This window comes from Podarcis cretensis, assembly GCF_951804945.1.
Source record: "Podarcis cretensis genome assembly, chromosome: 8".
NCBI classification, from domain to species: Eukaryota; Metazoa; Chordata; class Lepidosauria; order Squamata; family Lacertidae; genus Podarcis; species Podarcis cretensis.
Window position 1 is genome coordinate 26,976,971 of NC_137177.1, and position 25,574 is coordinate 27,002,544.

The 25,574-nt window shown below is 46.7% G+C and overlaps 1 protein-coding gene across 1 annotated transcript in view; it reads right to left on the reverse strand.

Moving 5' to 3' along the window:
* AHDC1 (AT-hook DNA binding motif containing 1) overlaps positions 1 to 10,719 on the reverse strand; it is a 201,097-nt gene extending 190,378 nt beyond the window's left edge. Inside the window, 1 exon segment of the mRNA XM_079985886.1 lies at positions 9,264 to 10,719. Within this exon segment, the coding sequence (XP_079842012.1) occupies positions 9,264 to 9,420 (157 nt within the window). The 5' untranslated portion in view covers positions 9,421 to 10,719.
* Positions 10,720 to 25,574: the final 14,855 nt, after the last annotated feature.

The following is a 25,574-nucleotide window of genomic DNA, read 5'->3' on the forward strand; positions in this document are numbered from 1 at the left end:
AAGTCCATTTCCAATTTACCCCAGATCATTACCAGGATATCCTGATCTCTATTTTGCCTACCTCTGGGCTACAATGAAAGGTTCACCTAGGCCTGAAGCATCTCCGATTGACACCCATGCATCCTTTTCTCAAAATACACCCAAGTACAAGTACATGACAGTAACCACAATTTTCTACAGACAGCAAGTGACGCCATCCATCCATCCCCCGCTCACTCGCTCTCTCTGTTTTAAAGGCCTCATAATTACAGCAATTATTTACTACAGTAATTACAGCTTAGGGAAGAAACAGAAGTGAAGTAGTTATGGGGCAAAATAATTCAGATACAACTACTTTGGGTTTAAAACAACATCAACAGAAGAACAACATGAACATACTCCTGAATCCTGCTCTATTAACCTCTTAGCTAGTGTCATCTTCTGAAGTTCATATGGCACTGTATGGACACAATGTCAAAGGAGAAACAACATAGTATTGCCAGGGCCGATCCTACTATTAGGCAGAATGAGGAGGCTGCCTCAGGCAGCTGATTTTGAATATAATGAAAGGACAGCAAATTGCTGGTTACTTAATTTATTGTTTTTGTATTTTTACTGGCAGGGAGGGGGGAAAGGTGCTTGTGGTATTTTCTGCCTCGTGAGAAATAACTTGGCCGCCCTTGGACGCTATGCACCTTGACTCAGGTGGGCGAGGGACACTATTTGATTCTCTGCCTTAGGCAGCAAAATATATTAGGCCAGCCCCAAGTATTGCTCCCTGGGATGTCTAATACTGGGCTTCAAAATGGCTGGGCTTCAAAATGCCAAAACTTCTTATACAAAAAGAGCTGGAAGATTTACAAGGTAATCCCAGCCATGTCTACTCAGAAGTAAGTCCTGCTGAATTCAATGGGGCTTATTCCTGGGTAGGTAGGGTTCAGAGTTCAGCTGTAGTGTATTTTACCCTGAAAGTAATTAATACTTTACAAACATTTTGTGGAAATATGCCTAGAGACAGGATTTTTGTTTTGGAACCAAGTGCTGTAAAACTTGCCAGAAATGATATCTATATTCTTTAAAATAAATAAAATAGAAAAGCTAACAAAACCAAGGTAACACCTTAATACCAATATCATTAGAGGTCTATCCTTTCCTTCCTCTAACACAGAGTTTCCCAAACTTGGGTCTCCAGCTGCTTTTGGACTGCAACTCCCATTATCCATAGCTAGCAGAACCAGTGGTCACGGATGATGGGAATTATAGTCTAAAACCAGCTGAAAACCCAAGTTTGGGAAACCCTGCTATAACGAAAGGATGGGGAACCACTGGCCCTCTGGAGGCTGTTGAACTACATCCCCCACCATCCCTGACTATTGGCCATGCCAGTTAAGGCTGATGGGAGTTGGGAGTCCAACATCTGGAGGGCTAAAATTTCCCCACCCCTGCTCCAATACAACAGGCACCAGAGATGCATCTGCTCAGGAGTCACAGCCAACTGTTCCTTTCCAACTCTACAGTTCTATGATTCTATGATACCTCCCGGTTCATTCCTGGTGTAGGCTACTTAAGTTTTGGTCAGCTGATAGAAGCATGAATTGTCCCTGCAGAGAAAACACTCCTACTTCACCTGATCCAAGCCAAGCCAAAACAGACCCCAGATCCAACTTAAAATAAGCACCACCTAAACTCATACTATGCTGCATGACTGATGCTAGAACTAGGCATGCAAGCTTTAGACCCAGTTAGACTCTGGAGCTTTATCACCCAATAAAGCATCAAGGGAAAGGCAAGTAGCTTTTTGCCCCAAGACACCAGTCCTGCTATGGTCCCCAGCTGTTTGCTTACTGCTAGCCACATAGACTGGCAAGGGTCTACAGCAGTACATGTATCTTGGGAGCACCAAGTCAATGCTCTCAATCCCTGGACTGATACCTAGACGGGTATCGTGGGTAAGGAATACAGCTCAGCAGCAGAGTTGCCTTGCATGCAGAAGATCCCAGGTTCAATCCCTAGAATCTCCAAATAGGACTGGGAGAGACTCCTGCCTGAAAGCTTGTTGGACCAATTGTTTGACTCAGCATAAAGGCAGCAACCTATGTTAGCTAGCCTTGAGAAGACCACCACCTTCTCTGTGGAACAGCAGGAAAGACCAAATTCCAAAGCACCAAGGCTGAAGCCAAAGCTGATTCTTTTAAGAGAGCATGCATAGAATTAGCCACAAATGCTTTTGTAACGGGCACTAGAGCCAAACACTCCAGTAGGAAGGGATGTTGTTCAGTGGCATAGAATTTGCTTGAATGCAGAAGGTCCCAAGTTCAATCCCTGGCATTTCCAGGTAGGGCTGGGAGAGACTATTATTGCCTGAAACCCTGGAGAGCCACTGCCAGCCAGTATGTGGACCAAACTGAGCTTGATGACCAATGGTTTGAGTCAATATAAAGAAGCTTCCTGTGTTCCTATAACTGTAGCAGCACCCAAAAGCCTGGTTGCCTGCTAATTTTCAAAAGAAATGCCAGTAGACAGGTATTTTTAAACTAGCATTTTACTGTAAAGGGAAACAACTGTAAACAAATGCATCGGCATACGTTTGGATATACGTTGTGGTAGAATGCACCACATATTAAAGTTTTGTGTTCTAGTATGCATCTAAGAGAAATCCACAGTTTGATGCACTTGACACTAGAGACTGAGCTCAAGAAGAGGTTGCCCCTTATGACAGAGGTCTGTAGGTTAGGCATGGAAAGAGACCTGGGTAATAACCCTCAACTCCTTTACAGTGAATAAGCCACACTGAAGATAATGGGATTTGCTTCCAAGTAAACATGCATCAGATTCGTGGCCTACAGTTCTTGTGAATGACTCGAGCAGGAGAGATGCCACCACTAGGAATAAACATGCAGTTACATCCATACAATGGGGCTTTTCATCACAACGACCTGTGCAAAGTACTAGCACATGCTCACATCCAACAACGTGCGATACTCATTCGTTGAGGATCATACAAGTTCAAGGATCTTGTGTCTTGTCTCCCATAACCCCATCACACATGCAGCATGAATCATGCACCATGGTCACCATATTCATGCTATACCACAAACAAGGCAGACAAAACGCTAATACAGTGGTGCCCCGCAAGACGAATGCCTTGCAAGACGGAAAACCCGCTAGACGAAAGGGTTTTCCATTTTGGAGGTGCTTCACAAAACGAATTTCCCATGGGCTTGCTTCGCAAGACGAAAATGTCTTGCGAGTTCCTGCGGGTTTTTTTTCCTTCCCCCCCCCCTTTTCTAAACCGCTAAGCCGCTTATCTGCTTATCCGCTAAGCCGATAAGCCGCTAAAAGCCGCTAATAGCGCTAATCAGCTAAGCCGTCAATGGGCTTGCATCACAAGACGAAAAAAACCGCTAGACGAAGAGACTCGCGGAATGGATTAATTTCGTCTTGCGAGGCACCACTGTACGTCAATGGCCTGAAGAACACTGTCAGTTTCCATGCACCATGGCAGATTTTGCATTGTAGTTGTTGTTTTTAAAAAAGTGTGACTTAACTTTTTGAAGTGGATGCTGAACTCTTAACAAAACCCCGCTGTGAACTTTGGAGGGGACAGCGATAAGATAGGAGCACCAGAAGCTGCCATATACCAAGTCAGACCATGGACCCATCTAGCGCAGTATTGTCTACACTGATTGGCAGCGGCTGTCCAGATCTTCAGGCAAGGTTCTCTCCTGGTCCCACTTGGAGATATCAGTGATTGAACTAGGGTTCTCCTGCATGCAAAGCAGATGCTCTACCACAGAGCTACAACCCTTCCCAATATCAAGAATACTTACATCACAAGTCTTTGACTATCCAGACTATTACTATACTATTTTATTTTTTAAGGTCATGTTTGAATGACAGAGGTTGATTAATTGCTTCAAAGCATAAAGCAAATTAGACTATCAAGAGCATCCCCCTTCGCCAGGACTGGCAACATGCATGATGAGGAACTTGCAAGTTCATGGATGCAGATTATCCAAACTGACTAAATTTAACCCCTTTCTCCTCGAAGGAAAAAACACACACATGTGTGAAACGTGAAAACAGCAACAGTCCTCCTCCTCCCCTCTGTTATCTGTTGCTCCAAAGAAAGGAGGGTGGAATCATCATATGAGGAACTTTGCAATTTCCAAGGATGTGCAGAATATCTAGCGGAGTCTCTCTCCTCTTGGCCTGCACAACTTATAACCCACCAGTCAGACTTGTCAGGTGCTTTGACATTCCCATATCTCTGGGCAGGTGGCAAAATAACAACACAGGATATGGATGCCCAGCAGGGTGGCATGCATGGTTGGCAGAGCACATTCACTTTAGCAAGGCACTAACTGAGCAGGGCTACGCTACCCACCACTCATCCACAACCACCAGTGCAAGAACCAGGCACCCCAACCCTGGTGCCCTCCAGATATAGTTGGACTCCAGCTCCTATCATCTCCAAACCATATGGTCAGGGATGATGGGAGTTGTGGTCCAGCAACACCTATAGGAAACCAGGTTTGGGGAAGGTTGCTTTAGAATAATCTTACTTGTTAACCACCACCAGAATCCCTAATCTCCATGATAGGGACACTCTCAGTCTAGAAAGTAAACATACTCCTCTTCCTCACGTATCACCCAAATGAATTCCTACCATAAAACAAGGTGGGACAGAAGTTTCAAGCAGTGGGTTTGGAGCACTATTACGGGTGACAGACAAACAGGCCTAGCTCCATGGTTGGCATGATCTACAAGGTAGGTCTCCTGCACAAGCTTGCCAAAATTATAGGGAACTTTCCTGCAAATTCTGCCTCTGATTTTAGTGAGCACTGTCTCAAGTTGCTCTGGCCCTGCTCTCATTTTTCCACCACATCAATGCAACTTTTTTTAAAAAAAAACAACAACCCATTTATCCTTATTTCCAATGACAACAAGAGGTTCCCATACTGTTAGTTCCCCTTGCTATTTGAATTGATGAATTGGCCCTGAAGCAGCTTGAAACATCTCTGCTCAACAACTCCTTGGGATTTGTTTTAACAGGTAAGATAGTTCTATCCTGGCTGAGAGCGCCATGGTATCCTGTGAAGTTCATGGCACCGACCAACCAACAGGTGACCACACAGAAGGCTCCTACAAAACGGAGACCCGTTCTAATATTAAACAACCGCCCCCAACCTGGTGGCTTCCAGGTGGTTTGTTGGGACTACAACTCCCATGATCCACTGATCACGCTGGCTAGGGTTGATGGGAGTTTTAGTCCCAAATAAACATCTGGAGGGAACCAGGTTGACCAGGAAGGCTGCTTCAGCACTTCAGCTAAAAGTTCCATAGGAAGGCCTGTTGCCCAGAGGACTCATTCATCACAAGCTGGAAGACAGGCCAGAGGTGTTTTTAGACTGAGATTCCCAAACCACTCAGCACTCTTCATCCCCCTCACATTCTTGCCAGAGCATGCACGCAGGGCAATATGACCTGGACATTATTCCACACAGCTAGAATTATGCCTTCGGACAAGGCCTTGACGTACACACCCCAACCAAACAGGAAGTAGCTTCCCCACCATCACCCCTATTCCCAGGCCCCCATTCCTCAGTCCCGGATCTCGTTACAAACACAGTCCTCCCCGCAACACAAACCTGTTTATCAAGACACTGGTCTCTTTCTCTGTCTCCCTCTCTCTAGCGCTTTAGAGGCTCCGTTTCCACTCGGCTGACACACTCTATTTATAGATGCTTACCATTCTCCCAGATCTTTCTTCAGGATCTCAGCAGAAATAGACCACCCCCAGGTCCCTGAAGCCTCTCTCTGAGGCAGCTAGGGCAAGGACTCCAGCCAGCCAGCCAGCCCCCTCTAGGCCACCCATAACTTTCCACATACTTCCACCTCCTTGTCTCTGCCCGGCTCCAGTTCCAAAATGTTCCATTATGCCCTTGCCTCTGCCCAAGGCACAAACTAGTCCCCCTTCAGCAAGCCTTTTCAGGCTTCCAGTTGCAATCTATATCTCTGGCACGCAGCCCTAGGACGTCCATAGTCGCGTCCTCAGGTACACCACTGTTAAAGAGAAAGAGAGAGAGAGAGAGAGAGAGAGAGAGAGAGAAAGGCAGTGTCACTTAACTGAAAAAAAATATACGGCAAGAGCAGGTTTTGACTCTTTCTTAGGGCAAAACTGGCCTAAAGACAGTCACAAGCAGAAACACACACACAGAGGTGCAACTGAGTAAAGCTTGAATTTGTGGCACACCATCCCATGCAGCCCAGTGGATCATAGCTGAGCGGCACGGCATCCACTTTGCATGCAGAAAGTTCAGTCCCCCGTACCTCTAGGTAGGGCCAGGAGCGACATCTGCCTTAAACCCTGGAGAGCAGCTGCCAGTCAGGGCAGACGATACTGAGCTAGGTAGACCAGCATCCTGACACAGTAGAAGGCAGCTTCCTATGTTGCAGTGAGCATAGGAAGCTGCTTCCTACAGATCCAGACCACTGGCCTATCTATCCTAGCAACATCTTACACCACAGTGAGCGTTGGTCTCGCACAGAGGTCTTTTGCCACCCAGAGATGCAAGATTCTTGTAACAGGAGCTGCCGAGGACCTTCTGCATGCAAGGCATGTGCTCTACCAGCAGAGTGAGGGCCCCTCCCCAGTGGGATGTTTCTTGGCATAAACAGTAAGGAGACACCTAGGAGCTCATTAAAAGCACTCCACATGTACATCAACCTCCAAACAGAGTGGCTGTGGATTTGCTTTACACCCTTGTAAAGAACCTGAGAATCCAGCTTCAGGACCCTCCTGCTTCCACCATGACCGGCACTCTCTCGTCACATACCACTGAACTCAGTCCAGCTGGGGGTGAGAGAACAGACATGTCAAGTCTTAGGCAAGTGAGAAGTGTTCAGACACAGCTCTCCCTTGTTAGTGAAACTTTCTCCATGCAAAGCTATGTCAACAGACCTTGACAACTAAAACCTCAAAGGCTTAATTCAACTATCGCCCAGTGCACCTCATCAGCCAAATTGTTGCAGATAATTTATTCCTGCATGGGCCCAAGCGTTTTGATTTAGCTTGCTCTGCGAGACAAAGTAGAATATCTAAAGGCAGGAGGAGGAGAATCCACCCCTCAAAAAGAAGGCGGCCTCAGTTCTCTCCCAGGATGTTTACAAGCCCCACACATCAGACTAAGATTTCCCCATAGGGTTAGACGCAAGCACCAAGAAGATGGTTGTAAAGGCTACAGTCCTATGTACATTTACTTGAGAGTAAGTTCTCCTGAGTCCACATGCATAGAACTTTAGTGCTCAAAATACCAAATTTAAGAAAAGTAAATGGCATTCTTTAAGAGAGAGATTGGAAAGCCTTGGGGCTCCCCCCCCCCTCTGCAACAGGAAATTCATCTGTGCAACAACACACACACCAGTGTAAGCAGCCTAGAGCTCTTCCAAGGAAGGGCAGGATAAACGAGGTGATCAATAAACAGACACCACACCACGCTTCAGATGCCTTGCCCCATTTTGGCAGGAAGCAAAGTAATTAAGAAGGCTCTGCATAAAATTATAGACTCAGGCTGCAATTCTATGCATGCTTACCTGCAAGTAAGACCCGCTGAAGGTGAGAGAACTAACTTCTGAGTGAAAATAAAAATATGCTCGGGGTTGCACCGCTTCTCCCTCTCACACACACTCAGGTGGCACATTAGAGCTTTAAAGGGAATCAGTCAGGAACTTCAGTGCCTTCCTTCATTTGATTTAAGCTAGAAACCACCTGCCTTCTAGTGGACAGAACCCTGCCTGGCAGCTGTCACTCAACACCCCACTCCACTCCACCCCCCACCCCCCGCGCGCTTGTATGAAGGAAAGAAAAAGGTTATCCCCAAGTGCTTTATTCTGCCTACTGAAAGAATTGCATTCTCGCACCACCAATTTATTTGCGTGTCCGAGGCAACTGAGCTACAGGTCCGGTTCTCGCCCGCACCCCCACCCATTCCCACAGCTTGCCAACAAACCCCACGCTGCTGAGGAGGACCTGTTTTGCAGGATCTTCCTCCTCCACCACCGTGACCCTTCACCTCTTCCGCCCCCCTCCCTTCTTGCGATCGATGGGTCCCTTCGCAAAGTACAGCCACGGTGATCTTGGAGAGGGGTGCCGCGGGGCGGGGGGAGCGCACGAGAGAGAGAAAACAAACTCTACAGAGGAGAGAGGACGCAACTTCACCCTCTCTTTCCCAGGGAGGTTCCGCAGGGCGCTTCCGTCCCCAGTTGCGCCTCCCCGCCAGTCCCCACATGCTGAAATAATAAGGGATTGTTTGCCTTCGAGAGCTTCCACTCCCCCCCCCGCACAACTCCTTCCTTTCTCAAAGCATCTCCTCCTCCTCCTCCCCTCCTCACCCACCGCCTCCCTCTAGTCTCTTCCAGTGCCCCCCCCCCCGCGCGCGCCAGTAAACAGATCCGCTTACTCCGAGCCTTCTCAAATGCAAACCCTCCTTTGCTTTTTTGCGTCGCGCAACCCCCACCCCCATCTGCATGTGCGAAGCCAGATTAATGTTTACACCTAAAGCGATTTCGGGAGCAATTTAAAGAGCGGCGGGGGGGGGGGGGGGAGAAAAGAAAGTGGCGGCTGATGATCAGCACATTGCATGGGGGGGGGGAGAGAAAGAGAACAACTGAAGAGGAATCGCTTAGGAAAGGAGAAAGAGGGAGGGAGCGAAGGCAGGAAATAAAAAGAAACAACCTTTTTTTGCGCTTCAAGTGTCTTGCTCCAACTGCCAAGGTTTTGCTCACACTGGTTGAGACAAAAGGCTGCTTCATACGGACTACACACTAGTTGGCTTTTTTATATATATAAAAAAATGAAATCATTCATTTCTTGCTTCCCTCCGCCGCCGCCGCCGCCTCCCCCCCCATCCCTCTTTCCAACCCCATTGATACTTTGCTGCGCCCACATGCACGCCGTGGAGCCGTGGGTGGACTGGGGGTGTTCCTCTCCCCCCCCTCCCCAGCCAAAGCCATGGGGTTTGTTTTTTATATATATAGAAAAATCAGAACTAGGGTGGGAAAGGAAATTCTGTAGCCATCAAGCATCCTGCGCTGGAAGAGCAGGGGGCGGGCAGCGGATTTGGGGGTGGGGGTCGCCAGAAACAAACACATAAATTTTAAAATAAGAGGGAGGGTTGGAGATCTATTCCTTCTGGAGCAAGGGCTCTGTGGTGGTGGGCAAGGGCTGGACGAGAGAGAGCGCGGGGGAGAGAGAAGAGGGCGCATCGCCCGAGTTAACTCACCAGCCTGCTGCTGCTGTGGGGATCCGATCCCTTCGGCGGCGGCGGCGGCTGCCTTTCGGGAGAGACTTTTTTCCTCCAGAGGAGAGGGCTCCGCGCTGCCGGGGAGACTGCCCGACCCTTCGGCGCCACTGCCAACCTTCAGCGACAGCATATTCATCGCCTCTTTGGCCGATCACATTATCCTCACGCAACTCTGCTGGACATGACTCTACGACGCCTCCTCCTTTCCCCCCTCCCCACTCTCGCTCGCTCTCCTCCTTTCTTTCGTTCTTTCTTCCTCCGTCTCTTTTGCCTCCTTCCCTTCCTTTCAAACACGCCACACAAAAGAAAAAGCCAGGAGGAGGGGTAGGAAGGAAAATATGCAAGGCTGGGAGAATTTGCGCTCTCGCTCTCTCGAGCTCCCTGTGTCTTTTTCTCTTTTTTCCCTCCCTACTCTCTCCACCCCCTTCTCTCTTTACTGCTGCTGGGTGGGAGGGGGGGCGAAGGAAACGAAGACAAACCAGACCCTTGACTGTTTCTCCCTCTCTCTCTCTCTCTCTCTTTGCTGCTGCTGCTCAGCTGGTGCTGGTGGCGATTTCCCTCCCTGCTCGCCGCCTCCTCCTTTTCTCTCGCCTCCTCTCCTGCCGCTTTGCTGCTTTGCTTTTGCTCGCAGAAAGGGGGAGGGAAGGGGAAAAAGCTGGCTGAGGCTCCCCTCGGCTCGAGCTCCTTAAGAGCTGCTGTCGCTGCCTTGGCTGCCTCCGAAGCTCTCTGCTTACCTTCGCTTGTCAGCGGCAGGAGCAGCATCCGGAACCCCAGGGAGAGTCCCGCAAAGCATCCTGGGGGGTGTAGTTCTTTCCGCTAGAAAGGGGAGGGTGAGGGAGGGAAGCTGGTAGCAGCAGCAGCAGCAGACGACGACGACGACTTTAAAGGGGCGGGATGGACGCTGGTGGGCTGCGCAAAGCGTGGCGGCTTTGCTTCGGATCCCTTCTCCCACGTTGCGGGTTCTCGCGGCCCCCGCCGTTTCCAGCTTGCATGCAGCCGCGATGATGCGGGAGAGGGGAGGGCTGGCGAGTAGCGGGGGGGGGGGGGGAGAGGTTACGAGCCGCGAATTGCAAAGCGGCTGCGGGATCCTCAACAGGGGCCTGTGCGTGTGGGTGGAATGGAACATTGGCGGGGCGTGACGCCAGCGCTGCCCCTGGATCCAGGCATGATTCGAGGTAGATTTAGAAAAATTGAAACCAAAAATCCCCGTTTCCATTGCACCCGGCACGACTCAAACCGCTCCCCAACCCGCAAAAAAAAGAAAGAAAGAAAGATCAGCTGCAACTTCATTCCCCCTCCCTTACCGTGGTGCCTGACTTGAGGAAAGTTTGGACATTCTGTATAGTATTTTTATCCATGCACAATATGCCCATTCATAGTACAGGTATACAAACCATACTTTGCAGGGAATGTTTGATGGGCTCAGGATATACAGTATTTTTTTTTTAATAAATAAAATAAATAAATAAAAACACCCCTGTGATTAACGAACTAGTTACTGTTTATGTGTCACCAGTGCCCTCTAATGGTGGGAACTGGGAGTCGTGTGCCTCAAGCCCATATACAGCTCTCTCGCCTTGGCTCTGGGGCAGGGAGCGCTCCACGCTGGCATTGTGGGGGTAGGAGGGTCCCTCTGACGGCGGTGTGCACGCCCACCCTCCTGTCGCCTCGGACGAAGCGTGTTTTGCTGCGTTTCCCCAAACTGCAAACCTCCTTGGACCAGAGGCAGCCGTTAGCAGAACAAAAGAAAAGGGTTGTGCATATGTATACATACACGCACGTTTTCTTGCACTTTGTATATATATAGCACTTTGCCCCATATATTCCGTGGTGTCTGCTGCCCAGGAGGACTGGTGGGGCGGAAGGCAGGTGACCCACAGCAGATGGAGCCAGAGCAGGCAGAGCCCATCCTTCTCCCTGCCTGAGCTGTACAAGGGCAACATTGAGACTAAGGCAGAGAAAGGTGACAGGCGGTGCCACTGCTGGCATGTAAGAAAGCTAGCAGATGGGGCTGGTTGAAACTGGACCTGCCTGAACTGTATATATATATTCAGAGCAAGCTTGGTCTCCTGAGTGTGGAGCCTTTTATTTAACAAAGGAGCATCCACACAGGAGGTACTTTCATTGTTGCTCAGAGAATGCTGAGGTGTGAAAAAAGCTTTGTTTTGGGTGGTGGTGGGAAGAACCTGTGGTGGGACCTCCAAACTGGGAAGCGAGAACAGAGGCATACCGTTTCATTGTCTAGAGATAGGCCATTTCCTGGTTTACACTGAGAAACTATTTTAAAGTGTCCCCAGGGACAGAAGAAGGAGCAGCAGGCATCCCCACAAGACACCAGAATGAAAAAGGGGAGGGGAAGAAAAACCAAGCCAGCCCAGTGAGGGCTGAGCATTGTCACGGCCAGTGACTGGGGAGAAGTGGCGGAGAAAGGAGGCGGGATGGAAGGACTGGAATATTTTGCTGGCGGTTTGTTCGTTAATTGCCAGTTCTTTCCTCCTCTGACTAACCCTTGCATTTCACTCTAAACTCAGAGATGGGAAGCCTAAAACCCTCAAACGTGACCCTTGGCCCTGCAGTTTGGGGCTGACAGGAGTTGGAGCCCAATAACATCTGGAGAGCCACAGCAGGGAGGGGGAACCTCCAGCCCATGGGTCAAATTTGGCCCACCATGGCCCACTCTACAGGAAGGCAATTTCTCCAACACCACACACCCCTGCCCCATACCTGACACCATGTGACTCGAATGCTTATGCAGCTGCTTCCTGAAGAAAGCAGGAATGAACGTCCCACACATCAGCTCATGTACAGGGAGATAATCCAGCTTCCTGTCTCCCCTCCCCTCCCCTCACACCTGCATGCCATCTTTGGCAGGTAGGTGGCACCACCCATCTGTCAGTCACCTGATGTCATTATGATAGCAGATGCTTGACAGGTCCTGCCCACCTGCCAAAGTTGGCCCACAGGATGGAGGCATAAAGATCTGGCCCACTGGGCCAAAAGGGTTGTCCACCCCTGGGCTACGGTCTCTTCCCCGCTGCTGTAATTGGACCCCCCTATCTTACTTGAATGCTCCCGTCACTCTAAAGCAGTTTCTCCCACGACATTGTAAAGGACACAGGCGTTCTAGCGGTTCAGCGGAGTTTCGTTGTTGCCCAAACTCTTCAGCTCCTTACCCTCAGCTTGGGAATGTCGGTTCTCCTGAAGCTCAAACTGCCAAGGGGTGGAGCTTAGGAGTTAAAGGGCGGTGCCTTCCCAGCGCCTTCTACAAATAAAACAAATAAATAATAAAACTACCATCAAAATAGGAAAAAACACAACATCAAAACACTGGTTAACCCATTATAAACAACAAAACAGTCAGAACAGCAGCGGTTTAAAAAACAGTACCAAGAAGACCAGTACCAAGAAGAACAGTACCAAGAGCTCTAGCAGATAGCAGATTTAAAATTAAGGCATACATTAAATGCCAACTGTCTTCTTTTTTCTTTTCTTTTTTAGTCTTTACTAAAAGCCCAGATTAAGACAGGCAGAGAGGGAGCCTGGTGGATCACCATTAGGAGGAAGTTCCGGAGTCTTGGTGCCACCACAGAGAAGCCCCTGTCCTTTGTTTGGTTTCATGTGTGGTTGGGACAGGGAACAGGCCCTCCATTGCCTGTCTTTATGGCTTGGTTGGCTCTGGGTCTGGGAGGTGTCTGTAATCTGGTCCTAATCTATATCTCATCCAGTGGCTCCTGAGACACTGAGTAAAACCCAGCTTCTGAGGTAATCTGGTTTTGGGAGCTGATGGTTTCTGAGGTAATCTGATTTTGAATTTAATCTAGCAGCCTCCTGAGACAGTGAATAAAGCATGACAGGGAGTAGGCCCTCCAGGGTCAATATTTATGGCTCGGTTGGCACTGGGTTTGGGAGCTGGTGGTTTCTGAGGTCATTTGGTCTTGGGTCTCATCGAATGGCCCCCTGAGACACTGAGTAAAACCCAGTTTCTGAGGTAATCTGGTTTGGGGAGATGGTAGCTTCTGAGGTAATCTGATTTTTAAGACTCATCTAGTGGCCCTCTGAGATACTGAGTAAAATATGCCTAGTAATAGCTATGCAATTGTAACCCTATCATCTCCTCCGTTTCCAATGTTCAGACTATGTGTGCCATTGCTAATGTAGCCAAAATGGCACCACCCACATGTGAGAGGAGAGGTAGCAGGCTTGCAGAGGTATAAAACAATCTTTTGGGGTGAGATTAACTATGCCAAACAAAACAAAACTGAACTGAGGTCTGAGCATGCTTAGTAGACAGAAAACAAGGGAAAGCGTAAATGGAATGTATTGTCCTGGAAGAGATCTTTTTTAAAAATAAAATAATTCCCATACTTTTAAATCTTTTTTATATTATTATTATTCCTGCTTACCTTTTAAACTAAACTATATTCATTTTATGGTGCTGTCTTCTTACTCATGTTCCCCCCCCCAAAAAAATGTTGCTTTTAAAATATATTTTTAAAATTTTCTTTTCTTGTACAGTAATTCTGATCCTTCCTCAGCTGTCATAGGTACTTGTTAAAGGACACCTAATTCCCGGCATGAAGAAATTTGATAAAATGCTTACATTTCACTATTGAAATTTGCAGCATAATTTAGCAAAAATTTAATCTCACCTTTCGTAGATAAATTTAAAAATATTTTTTGCATTAAAAATCTGTTTGTTAATCCAAAATGTTCACATATCCCTAATTATAATTCCTAAACAGAATGACACCCATAAATGGGGTATACTGTAATGAGGGGGGGTCACATTTGGAGGATATTCGTTTGGATGTTTGTCAGCAAGCTCAGACTTGGGGTGGTGGTGGAATTAGGGCTGGCCTGAGACATTTTGGCACCTGAGGCAAACCACAAAATGGAGTCATCGTCCCCCACCCCCAGTCAGGGAAGAAGGGATGAGTGAAGATCTACATCAGGAACAAGGGGAGAATAAAGATCTACATCCACAAGAAGGGTGGGAGGAGACCAGTAGCACCTCCTATTCACCAAGAGGCCTGTGTAGAGGCAGCATTAGTGGTATGGCTGCCAAGGAGGTGGCAGATCCTGTCTCCAAGGAGCCTACCACAGCTGCAAAGGCAGCAGCCACAGGCAATGAATTCCTTGGAGTCCATCCAGATCTGCTGTGCCTACCCCCGTGGATCCTGCTGCATGAGGCAGTCAGCTCAACTTGCCTCATAGGTGGGCTGGCCCTGGGTGGAACTTTGGTTGACGTTGCATAGTATCGTGTACATGTTGGGATTCTTTGGTGGGGCCAAAACCGAAAAACTGTTAACTCCCCATTGCTTGGATATATTCCGTCAAGCTCTGCCAGCTGAAGTGGATGGTGAACAGAGAACCACAATGAATATCCATGACTGAGGGGTGGAGGTGGGGACAGAACATGGTAATGTGCCAATTACATACACAGGGGGGAAATGGATCTCAACAACAACAATTAGAAGACCTTAATGTTGCTGAGGATTTATTCTCCTCCACTATAAATTTTGTCACCCCTTCCTCCCACTCTGCCCCTTTAGAGTGCCAGACTAAGATAGTAGTTAGTGTTGGAAAACAGGGTGCAGATCTCCACTTCTCCATGAAGTTTGCTGGGTGACCTTGGGCCAGTCACTGACCTACCACAAAGGGTTGCTGTGAGCATTAAATGAGCAGGGGAAGACCACACCACCTTGAGCTCCTTGGGAATATAAATGCAAAAAGAAAAGTAAAAAAAAAATCAGCCCTGTGAGGAGGCCGACTCACAAAAGCTTAAATTGCTACCAATAGACCACTCAAGATTCAATCCAGCTCAAGTATAATCAAAGATGCAGCCCTAAGCACATTTGCTTGGCAATAATTCCCTTTGAATTACAGGGACTTACGTTGGCGCAAGCAGGGTTAGGAGGAGCTTACAGATGAAGTTTTCCCAATTTGCTTTGATGGAAGGTGCACAAAAGAGGCAGGCGTCAAGATGGTACTGAAAAACGCAGGGAGCTTTGACTGCCTATGATTGACACCAGCTTGACTGCAGGAGGTGCCAGAAGGAAGTGTACTTAGATGAAGGAATTGAGGGGATGCTCATCAAATTTGCAGATGACAGCAAACTGGCAGGGGTAGCCAATGCCACAGAAGGCAGAATCGGGGTTCAAAATGACCTTAACAGATTGGAGCACTGGGCCCACACTAACAAAATGAATTTCAAATGTAAGGTTCTGCACCTAAGACAGGAAGATATAAGATATAAGATGGGGCTTGCCAGTAGTACATGTGAAAAGGATCCAGAGCTCTTAGTATAGACCACAAGATTAACATGAGTCAAAAGTGCAATGCAGCAGCAAAAAAGCTAATGCTGTTCTAGGCTGCATCAACAGAAGTATAGTGTCCCGATCAAGGGAAGTAACAGTCCCACTCTATTCTGCCTTACTGTGTCCAATTCTGGGCACCACAACTTCAGAAGGATGTTGACAAGCTGGAACGTGTTCAGAGGAGAGCAACCAAGATGCGAAAGGCTTTGGAAAGCAAGCCTTATGAGGAGTGCTTGAAGGAGCTGGTTATGTTTAGCCTGGAAAAGAGGAGATTGAGAGGAGGTATGATAGTAGCCATCTTCAAATATCTAAACGGCCTCGGCCCAGTATACCTGAAGGAGCATCTCCACCCCATCGCTCTGCCCAGACACTGAGGTCCAGTGCTGAGGGCCTTCTGGCTGTTCCCTCACTGCGAGAAGCAAAGCTACAGGGAACCAGGCAGAGGGCCTTCTCAGTAGTGGCACCCGACCTGTGGAACGCCCTCCTACAGATGTCAAAGAGAAAAACAACTACCAGACTTTTAGAAGACATCTGAAGGCAGCCCTGTTTAGGGAAACTTTTAATGTTTGACGGACTATTGTATTTTAATATTTTGTTGGAAGCCGCCCAGAGTGGCAGGGTACAAATAATAAATTATTATTATTATTATTATTATTATTATTATTATTGGCTGTCACATGGAAGATGGAGCAAGCTTGTTTTCCCCTACTCTAGAGGGTAGGACTCGAACCAATGGCTTCATGTTACAAGAAAGGAGATTCCAACTAAACACCAGGAAGAACTTTCTGACAGTAGGAGCTGTTCAATAGTGGGACGGTCTCCCTTGGGAGGTTGTGGACTTTTCTTCCTTGGAGGTTTTTAAGCAGAGGGTGGATGGCCATCGTCCTGGATGTTTTAGCTGATGTTCCTGCATTGAAGGTTGGACTAGATTATCCTCTGGGTCCCTGCCAACTCTACGATTCTATGATCTTAAGGCACACATGCACCAACCAGCAGACCAAACTAACAATAGCTGGCACCACAGGAAGAATGTCTGTGTGCGCTACTGCTACATGACAAAGGCTAAAACCCAGTTCAAATCCCAAAGGACAAGCAGGGCTTACTTTCAAGTAAACATACATGTGTTCAAGCTGTGATGCCCCTCTTTCCTAGACTTTTCGACAATACTGGTTTTGCATCAGTGGGCGATCAGAGGTATTTGGCCTCTACCAGCCGATGATGTCAGCTTCGAAATCCCTGGCTATTTTTAGCTGCTGATCAAAATCAATGCCGATCTGCATAGCCTTTCTCCCTCTCCCTCTTTCTCACCGGGCTTTTGCTTGGAATTAATACAGCATAGCCCCACCACAGCATTCCTGGCATGTACATGGGATGAACACACCCGGTAACGGGGTCAAGGGTTCAGCAGAGACAAGTTGGAATCAGGAGGACCTCACTCCCAAAGGAAGAAGCAAAGACCATGCAGAGAAACACATAGTACAGAAAACTGCCTTATAGAAAGGCAGACCCATTGGTTTATCTGGCTCACTATTGTCCACACTGTCTGGGAAGGACTCTCCAGGATTTCAGGCACATAACTTCTCCAAGCCACATTTGATTTATTGTATTTCTATGCTGCTTTTTGTTCCAATGAATATCAAAGGGGCTTACAAACAATAAATAACAATAATCTAATAGAACATAATAGAACATCACAAATGCAGCATAAATGAAGTGAAATATATATTTTTAAATCCTCAATAAAACAATAATAATATATAAAACACTATTAACAAAACTTGGGCCAGGTCTGGAAGTAGCCTCTGGGAAACCACAATAGACCTTAGTGGACTCTGACAGTAAGAGCTGTTCGACAGTGGAATTTGCTGCCAAGGAGTGTGGTGGAGTCTCCTTCTTTGGTCTTTAAGCAGAGGCTTGACATCCATATGTCAGGAGTGCTCTGGTGGTGTTTCCTGCTTGGCAGGGAGTTGGACTCGATGGCCCTTGTGGTCTCTTCCAACTCTATGATTCTATGATTCTATTCTATTCTATGACTCTTTAGGTGGTAGAGGCCTTGGCTTCTCTGGCCCTGCCCTTCTGTAATGCTTTCTTTTCAGTATCGAATAATTATACCTCTTTTCCAAGGTTATAAGTATTATTTGTTAACTCATATGTCACTCAGTGCCAAAATAGGACTTCTAAGCATTTTGGAAGTACTGTACATTAAAAAAAAATACCCATGGGGTTGTAGCCAACTAGATTCTACTCAGAGTAGACCCATTGAAATGAATGACACTAAGTTAGTAGTGCCCATTGACTGCAATGGATCTACTCTATAAGTAGAGTTGGTCGCAATCCCATCGGGTAGTATTCAACCACGTTTTTCTCAGTGTACACCCACTGAAATGAATGAACATGACTAAGTTAGGTGCATTACCGGTAATTTCAACAAGCCTACTCTGAGTAAAACACACTTGAATACCAGTCATAGACATGAAAATTAAAATATAAAAACAAGCAATTAATTAAAATGTGCAATAAAAAAGACCCCATTAAAACAACACGGCAATTAAAACAGGAGAGTCGGGTCAAGAGATCAAGCGAATGCCTGTGCAAACAGGTGCGTCTTCAAAAGCATGAAAGCTCACGGGGTGCTTCCAGATTGGCAGCTCCTAGCGCTATGTCATCATTTATCTTCTGCTGAATTACAATCAGCTTTCCCCTCTTAAGAGGTGGGTGGGCAGAGCGCTTTCATCGGCTTTGCGTGCAGAAGGCCCCAGGTCCAGACCCCAACACTTTTACATGGGGCTGACTGGCAATGTCCCACACCTGAAACTCAGGAGAGCAATTGCTAGTCAATGTGTAGACAATGCTGCGCTAGACAGGTCAATTGTCTGATTTGGTATAAGGCAACTCCCTGTGCTCCTATGCAGTCTACCAAGCACATTCAGCAACAGAGATGCTGGAGGACAAAATGGTAGGCAGGCAGCACTGAATGGAAGCAGCCAGAAGGATTGTGGGGAGATAAATATATGCAACAACTTCTGAGCAGCAGCAGCATACCCTCCAACGTTTCTCTGATGAAAATAGGGACATCCTATTAATAACAATAACAATAAAACATTTTTATTATTTATACCTCACCCATCTGACTTGGTTGCCCCTGCGACTCTGGGCGGCTTCCATCATATACAAAAACATTATAAAACATTAAGCATTAAAAAAAACTTCCCTATACAAGGCTGCCTTCGGTTGTCTTTTGAAGGTTGTATAGTTACAGTCATGCCTCGGGTTACAGCCGGTTCAGGTTACGTTTTTTCGGGTTACGCACCCGCCGAAACCCGGAAGTACCAGAACGGGTTACTTCCGGATTTCGGCAGTCACGCATACACAGAAGCGCCAAATCGCAACCCGCGCATGTGCAGATGGGCCGCTGCGGGTTGTGAACGCTGCAGGTTGCGAACGTGCATCCTGCACCCGAGCGTCCACTGTACTTATCTCCTTGACTTGGGGTCACATAACGCCATACCCTCCAACATAGGGATGTCCTAAGGAAAAGCGGGGCATTCTGGGATCAAATCAGAAAGCAGGATGGCTTCTGTAAATCCAGGATTGTCCTTGGAAAATAGGGACACTTGGAGGGACTGCAGCAGTCTCCCTAACCAGCTGCAGAGGCTGGTCCATTAGGGCGAATGGCGCACAGGCCCACCAGGCTCAGTCTGCCTCCAACCAGCCCCTGCCTGGCTGCCTAGCTGCCTGCCTCCTTTCTTGCAACAGTCCCAGGGGGTGGCATTGGCTGTCAGCTTGATCTCAGTGCTGCCCTTGAAGAACTCGGAAAGAAGGAGGGTGGCGACAAAGCTGGAGTGAGTTGTCTGCACTTGTCATTTGCTCTGACTCTGCTTACTGTGGGCTTCCGCCCTACCAGTAGGCACCAGCCGCCACTGCAGACGAGCAAGAACTTGACATCCCATTCACACCACCTTTCAAAGCACACAACTATTGTTAAAATCACCCCAGTGCCAATTCCAGGGATAGAAAGTCTGGAATTTGGTGGTTTGCTATAGGAGGAAGAAGTTGCCAGTTGCAGAACTCTTCTTAGGAAGCCCAGATCTTTGGCCTGTGGAAATCTTTCAGCCGTATATTCTGGCAGATCAAAGCAAATTATGCTCAGACCTATTATCACCTCGATTTTGGCACACATGCTGCTGTGTGGTTGCATTAATTTGCCCTGAGTGTCATACGTGGCATTCTGTGATGCATCATCGTGTGCGCTTGTTTTTCTGAGTGCAGGCAACTGAGAGGAGCCGGTTTTCAGGGGAGGAGGGGACAGTCAGGACGCAGAAGCATTATTTGCATGCTGTACCTGTGTTGCTGTGGGAGGGAGGTGAGAGCAGGTGTCAGGAAAGATCGCACCACTCCAAAGCCCATTAGTTCTGGTAAAGTGCCTCGGGTCTCCTCTCGTCAGCATCAGCAAAGCAAGCGACGCACGGCTGAGCCTAGGTGCCAACAGCTAAACCGCAGGAGTCTTGGTTCTTGGTGGTGGCTGTAGTGTCCAAATTCCTGCCCAAAGCTATCCTAACACAAAGAAAAAGGGAGGTTTGTTTTTTTAATCATCTGCAGAGCTGGTGGCCTTATCATGGGTTAAGATATAGTGGCTGCTTCAAATGAGAGTTTTTGGGGAGAACAGTAGCATGGGAGACAGACAGGTTTGATCCAGGCTGCACCCGAAGACATGGCTTTCCCACCCATAGGGATGTCAGAGAATTCTGATGGGAACAGAAATTGAAGCAGAGGAAATGCTCGCTTATTTGCCCATGTCTGAAACAGAAATCTATCCAGTGAATATGAGCCGAATGTGCTGTTTCTTTCACTCCACAAAACATATGCAGGTGACTCGACATACACAGGGGCTATGCTTTGTGGATAGTGTGAAAAACCAAAATCGCATATAGTTTAATGCTGGGTGGGATTGCCAAACTCTTTTATCCGAGACGCTTGTCCGTTTTCTGCTCTCTTTTTAATTTTTTTGCCAAGCGCATAAATCTGAATGTAGACAAGTTAAATGTGTGTAAACTGCAAGTTACTTGTCCATAAATAATTACATTCTCTTCTCTCCCCCTGTCTTTTTGCACTGTATTTCCTTTCCATTGAAATGGATGGATTGGGATAATGTAATGACAGCGTAACTTATGTCATTTACGTAATTAATCATGCCAGTGACATGACCCGTCTCTAGTGTGGAATATAGGAAGATGCCTTGCCAGGCTGTATGTCCATCTAGCCAGTATTATCTACCTTAAGACTGTATCTGTAGTATACATTTCAAGCAGTATACCACTTTACAGTGGTACCTCTAGTTATGAATTTAATTCGTTCCATTCTTAACCTGAAACGGTTCTTAACGAGAGGTGTGCTTCACTAATGCGGCCTCTTGCTGCCACTGCACCGTTCTCATCCTGGGGCAAAGTTCTCAACTCGAAGTAACTTTTCCAGGTTAGCGGAGTTTATAACCTGAAGTTATAAGCCTGAGGCGTTTGTAACTCGAGGTACCACTGTAAACAGTCATGGCTTCCCCCGAAAGAATCCTGGGAAATGTAGTTTGTTAAGTGTTGTGAGTGAACATATCAGACGACACAGCGATTCTTCAAACAGCTCTTCTTTATTCATAGGCCAGAACAGAACTGAACTGAAGGGTTCAGCCAGCCTGTTTATATAGAGCTCCACCACAATGCAACAGTAACAACTTTCTGTAACTATTCAATCACTGAACGTCACTTTCAATTCCTTATTTGCATATGTGGACCTGAGTGAAAACTATCTACAGTATCCCCTGCTGGCCCAGGGTGAGAACTTCAGTACATAACATTAAGGGTTTGGAACCTACAGTATTAGGAGACCCCTATTGCCTTCAGTGAGCTACAATTCCCTGAGTCATGTAACAATAAATCTCTCTTCCCAGGGAACCGTGGAACTGTAAGAGTGGATGAGTGCTACAAGTTCTTTGTTAGTAAACCCAGTGCTTTTTTTATGGGGTACGAAGGGGTACGCATACCCCTAAACATTTTGTGAGTCTAAGTTTGGCCTCATTGAGGGGCAGTATTTAAATATGAGTAGGAAAATGAGAGTACCCCTAAACATTTTTTAAGAAAAAAAAGCACTGAGTAAACCTATCCCCTTCCCAAAACTACAGTTCCCAATATTCCTTGGTTTGAAACTATGGGCCCATGGACATAAAAACCACACCTCTTGGACCCATGACTTGAAATCATAGAACTAGCCAAAGTGCAGATAGGCCCATAGGTTCTAACCACTGAAAAGTGTGGAAGGGCCCTATGACAGGCTTGCAATGTGATCACATTCATTGTGTTGATATACTTTCCCCAGCTAGCAGCTGCTGTCTTTAACTGTCAACTACTTATCTCTGCATCCTGAGGGCTAGAAACCTGTTCTTTGTTTTTAAAGGACAGCTGGGCTTCTCAGGAATTTTTTAGGAAGCCACATTCAGATGTGATGCAATAAACCTGCCTCAGAGTCTATTAGCGGTAGCGGCCCAGGCCGTGTTCTGGAATGCTTTTGAGCCAGATCGAACCACTGTCAGAGAAATCATTAGTCTGTCTGAATACAGCTGTTCTCATGTCGCCTTGCTGGCTAGCCTGGGCAGGCAGAAATATAACCAGACCTGCCTGCAGAACAGTGACCTCCTTGGAGGCTTAATAAACAAGTCACGCTAAAGTGCAGCATCAGGTTCAGGCCCCTTGTTCCAGAGCGTCCACCTGCTCCTCGGATGTTGGGAGTCCAGGTCAGGCACGCATGCTGCATTAGCAATGCAGGCAATTTGCTAACACCCAGCACGTCATTCCCTCTGGCTCAGACCTGCTCCAGGCTACAAATCCCAAGAAGCAAGAGGAGGAGGCCAAAAATAGCTCCTTTCTCTCTCTCCAGCCCCCCACCCCAGCTTCTTAGACAAAGATGCCATTCTACAAGATCAGGCCTGTTCCCTCCCACAAGGAGAGATAAGCTTCCTTGAGCCCTCTCTAGCCACCTGCCTCCTCTCTACCTCCCCTGTTCTGTTGGCACTGCCAATCACCTACGCCCACCTTTGCCCAACAGCTTCCTTTCTGCGTTGATTTTTCCTCTCCAGGCTTCAGTGCGCCTCTTCCACACCTCTTCTCTTTGTGTGACCCTCGCAATCAGTTTACGTCATGCTCTGTCCCCCAGAGAGCTGTGGTGTGATTAGAGTAGGGCCAGACCAGGGTTTGAATCCCAACTCTGGATGAGAAACGGGTTCCAGTTCACCCAGTGAGCTTCATAGCTAACTCTATCTCGTAAGACAGCTGCTAGGATAAAATGAACGCCCTCCAAACTGGTGTGTGTGTGTTTTTGCAGCAACATGCCCTTAACGTAGTAGCAGTGCATTTGTGGTGGATTAATATTGGACCGTCTACATATCATTCTGCCATATTTGTTATTCTGGGACGCTTCCCCAAAGTTACCACATTATTGCCACCTGGAGGGGTACATTTGTGTTGCAGCAGAATAACAACAACAATAATAATAAAGCAAAGCAGAACATCTGTGGCATAAAAATGGACAATATTTCAGGAGGAAGCTATGATGCACTGATTGGAAACGAAGCCGGACCGTCCACCCCAAAACTTTTGCAAACTTTGCAAAACCTTGATACCATCATGAGCATTAAGCCTCATGAATGCATAATTTAAAAAGACATCTGGTAGGAGCCCAAGTCAGTCAGGAGATCCACAAGAGAAAATGGTGGGATATAAATGTATATAAAAAAATGAAATAATGTTCTTTCTCTCTTAAGCAAAGAAATGACAGAAGGGGGGCTTTTTTTTTTAAACCAGCTGTTATCGCTGAATGGTTTAATAAAGTTCAGCGGACAGGAGAGTCTTAGGTAAATGCTGGGAGAGGTGGCAGATAGCGTCAAAGAAGTTCAAGACTGATAGATTAATAACTCATATTTATAAGTTTTCTTCCTTCATCATAAGGTCACAGGGTGGTTTAACAATATGATCATTCAATTAAAAACAAGCAAAGCAGTTTATATCATTCTAAAAACAAGTTAAACAGATTCAGATAACATATATTCCATGGTGGGATACAAGGTTCTTATTCAGGGGTCAGCAAACTTTTTCAGCAAGGGCCAGTCCACTGTGGGGGGCCGGACTATATTTTTTTTTGGGGGGGATATGAACGAATTCCTTTCCCCCACATATAACCCAGAGATGCATTTTAAATAAAAGCACACATTATTCTCATATAAAAACAGGCCACACAAATAACCCAGAGATGCATTTTAGATAAAATGACACATTCTGCTCATGTAAAAACATGCTGATTCCTGGACCGTCCGCGGGCCGGATTGAGAAGGCGATTGGGCTGCATCCGGCCCCCGGGCCTTAGTTTGCCTACCCATGTTCTTATTGATATAAAATCTATCAAGTGTTCATAAACGTTGCCATATAAAATCATATTTAGTAGGAATATTTTCACTGAATTGTAGAGCTGGAAGGGACCACGAGGATTATCTAATCCAGTGTTTCCCAACCTTGTGCCTCCAGCTGTTTTTGGACTACAATTTCCATCATCCCTTGCCACTGGTCTTGCTAGTCAGGGATGATGGGAGTTGTAGTTCAAAAACAGCTGGAGGCACAAGGTTGGGAAACACAACCCCCTGCAATGCAGGAATCTTTTTCCCCAACATGGGACTTGAACCCACAACCCTGAGATTAAGAATCATAAAATCTTGGAATCTTAGAGCTGGAAGGGACGCAAGGGTCATCTAGTCCAATCCCCTGAGTCTCATGCTCTACCAGCTAAACTACCCCAGGTCCTGCCCAATATTTTTAAAGCTTTTTTATCTTGTATTTTTACTCTCCTTGGATTTATGAGTGTTTTAATGATGTATTTTAGTCTGTTGTTTTGCTTGCAGCATTTGCAAATATTATTTTTTTAAAAAATTCAAATAAAAGCAGCATGGTGTGGGTTAAGCACAGGGTCACCATATTTCAAACAGTGAAAATCCAGACAGAAAAGTTGAGATTTTATGGGGATACAGCAAAAATGACACTGCCAACATGGGTTGCCATACGTCCGAATTTTCATGGACACCTCGCCTGTTTATGCCTGGACACTGCTGCCAACTGCAGCATTCTGGATATGCCCTGGAAATTCCGGGTGTATGTCCGTAGAACGGAGGAGGTGGGCTGAGCAAAAGTAGCTTCACTGCCATAAGGACAGGATAAAGAGGTGCATCTTCAGCATATGTCAGAAGCCAAATGATGATGGTGTCAGATGCACCTCTGAGGGGAGTTTCACAATTTAGAGGCTGCCACAGAAGAGAAAGACCTCTCTTTGGCTGCCTTCACAGAACATCTGAGGGTGGCAGGATAGAAGAAGTCTTTCAGGTATTCAGGACCTAAGTTATTTAATAATAATAATAATAATAATAATAATAATAATAATAATAATAATTTGTATCCTGCCCTCCCTGGCCAAAGATGGGCTCAGAGCAGCTAACAACAGGTAAAAATAGCAGTGTACATAAAATTGCACAGTCAGTTAATTAAAAAACATTCTAGAATCAATTCAGATTAAATGCCAAAGTGAGCACCTCAAATGGAACCCAGAAACAAAATGGCAGCCCATGCAGCTGTTTCAGACCAGAAATGATGCGAGCTCCAAATGGAACTGCAACCGCAGCCAGTGACCTGCTTGCTGCAATTTGGACCAGCTTCCGAATTATCTTCAAGGGATTACTTGTTCTTGTTTCTTCCAGTCCTTCCAGTTTGGGTTCTGTACTTCTTTTCTTCATTGTTATTAATTATCATTATTCAGAGGAGGCTCTCATTACAGCTGTGTAAATGCTTACAAAAGTGTAAGGTTATAAGCACGGAATCCTCCTGGAAAGAAGAGTTTTATTTCTATCAGGTTCTTTGCCCTGGATGGTGTCTGGTGAATTTCTCTTCACTGC